Source organism: Babylonia areolata, chromosome 15 (assembly GCF_041734735.1).
Source record: "Babylonia areolata isolate BAREFJ2019XMU chromosome 15, ASM4173473v1, whole genome shotgun sequence".
Classification (NCBI taxonomy): domain Eukaryota; kingdom Metazoa; phylum Mollusca; class Gastropoda; order Neogastropoda; family Buccinidae; genus Babylonia; species Babylonia areolata.
The window spans coordinates 11,936,485-11,938,667 of NC_134890.1; the positions used below are offsets into that span (position 1 = coordinate 11,936,485).

Below are 2,183 nucleotides of genomic sequence, written 5' to 3' on the forward strand. Positions count from 1 at the left end.
GTGGAAGATAAGCGACAACCTCAGCCCTGACCAACGCCTTGCCCTCCGAGAACTGCAAAGTCTTGTCCGGGATAGGAAAATTCGCATATCCCCAGCGGACAAGGGAGGGGCTATAGTGATTCTAAATGTCGGAGATTACGTAGGAGAGGCCTTACGCCAACTTCAAAATGCCACCTACTATACACCAGTGGAGAAAAATCCAACACCCACTATAGCCAAAAAGTCCAATGACATAATCTACAAACTTCATAGCAAGGGGTACATGGATGACAACACATACAAGTGGGCCACAGTAGAACCTCCAGAAGTCTTAACACACCAGTTCTACCTGTTGCCCAAAATTCATGACTCTGACCAATCCACCAGGGCGACCTATAGTGTCAGGAATTGGCGGCCCCACTGAGAGACCATCAAAGCTGGTGGACCACTGGTTACAGAGTCATGTCCAGCGCATCCCGAGCTACATCAAAGACAGCACTCATATGCTGCACACACTGCAGGATTGGAACCTCCAATTTGGCCCATTCCCCCCTCACACACACACACACACCCGTCTGGTGACCATAGACGTAGTGGCGCTTTACTCCAACATTCCCCACCAGGAGATCCTGTCAGTTATACAGCACTACCTCTCCATGCCTCTGACAGACGCCTCCACCCCTCTCCCTCCAACGGCAGCAGTCCTCGAGTTGGCTGACCACGTGTTGAAAAACAACGTGTTCACCTTTGAAGGAAAGCTGTACCGCCAATCTCTGGGAACAGCCATGGGAACGCCCATGGCCCCCTCGGCCGCAAATCTTTTCATGGGGAGACTCGAGGAGAGGATCCTCCAGGAAAGCCCAGTCAAGTTCCCCTCTCAGTACTGGAAAAGATTTATCGACGACATTTTCCTCCTGTGGACAGACAGTGAAGAAAAACTTCAACAGTTCCTCCAATTCATCAACACAGTCCACCCCACCATCAAATTCACTGCCTCCACCTCAGACACCAGCATCCCCTTCTTGGACATTCTCATCAAGCTCCAGGGGGGTTTCCTGAGCACAGACTTCTTCTCCAAACCAACAGATGCCCATGCATATCTGCCCGCCACATCCTGCCACCCCAGGCACGTTATCCGCAACTTACCACAGGGAGAATTTCTACGCCTACGACGCCTGTGCTCTGACGATGACTGCTTCCGGGAGAGAGCCAGGACCATGGAGGCATGGTTCACAAGACGTGGACATCATCCCCGACAAGTGAGGGAAGCAAAGGAAAAGGCTAGACTGATCCCCAGACGGGAGGCACTGCGCTACAAGACTAAAAACAGTTTGGACAGAACTCCTTTTGTCGTCTCCCACCACCCCCTTAACCCACCCCTGCGTCAGTGGCTGGCTGAACTGCAGGTTTCAGTTCTCAGCACGTGCTCGCATGCGCCAGGCATCTCCTACTGCTCCTGTGGTGGGGGAGCGCAACTGTAGGAGCCTCCGCTCCCTGCTGATGCCTACCAGATTGCCCACTCCTGACCAAGAAGCCCCAGGATGCTATAAGTGCCACAAAAGGTGCGTCATTTGCAAAGATCACATGCAGGAAACAGACACATTCTCTCTCTCTCTCTCTCTCTCTCTGTCAGTCTGCCTTCTCTCCGCCTGTCCGTCTGTCTCTCCCTCTCCCTCTTTCTCCCCCCTCTCTCTCCCCCCTCTCTCTTCGTCTCTTCATCCTCTCTCTCTCCCTCCCTCCCTCCCTCTCTCTCTCTCTCATTGTCAGCCATCTGTCCGTCTGTCCCTCCCCTCTCTCCTTATTTCTTCCCCCCCTCTCTCGCTGTCTGTCTCTCTCTGTCTTTCCCTCTCTCTCCTCCTCTCTCACAGTCCCTTCTCCCTCCCTGACCCCCTCCCTCTCTGTCTCTCTTTTTCCCCCCTCCTATTATCTGCCCATCTATTTTTTCTCGACCTCTCTCTCAGCCTCTCTTCCTATTCCCCAAGCAACACTTCACACTGTTCTTTTCATGCTGCATGCCCTGGATGCAGTTTTTACATGAGTTTTTTTTCATGAGCTTTGTTAACCTTTTTGTTTTCTTTGTTGGTGTGTGTGTTGCATTTTGACATACCAGTAAACGCCCTTGATGAAGACCAGTGGTCGAAACCGGTCGGGCATGTGAGAAACTGTTCTGTTGTTTTCCTTTTTTTCTATTGTTATATATATAT

At 51.7% G+C, this 2,183-nt stretch overlaps 1 protein-coding gene across 1 annotated transcript; it reads left to right on the forward strand.

Moving 5' to 3' along the window:
- Window positions 1–344: 344 nt before the first annotated feature.
- LOC143290108 (uncharacterized) lies at window positions 345–1,460 on the forward strand. Its single transcript, XM_076599397.1, has one exon. It carries the CDS (start codon window positions 345–347, stop codon window positions 1,458–1,460), a length of 1,116 nt encoding a protein of 371 aa, XP_076455512.1.
- Window positions 1,461–2,183: the final 723 nt, after the last annotated feature.

Excerpts from the sequence above, each read along its gene's own strand:
- LOC143290108 (XM_076599397.1), top strand. The coding sequence starts at position 345 with ATGACTCTGACCAATCCACCAGGGCGACCTATAGTGTCAGGAATTGGC.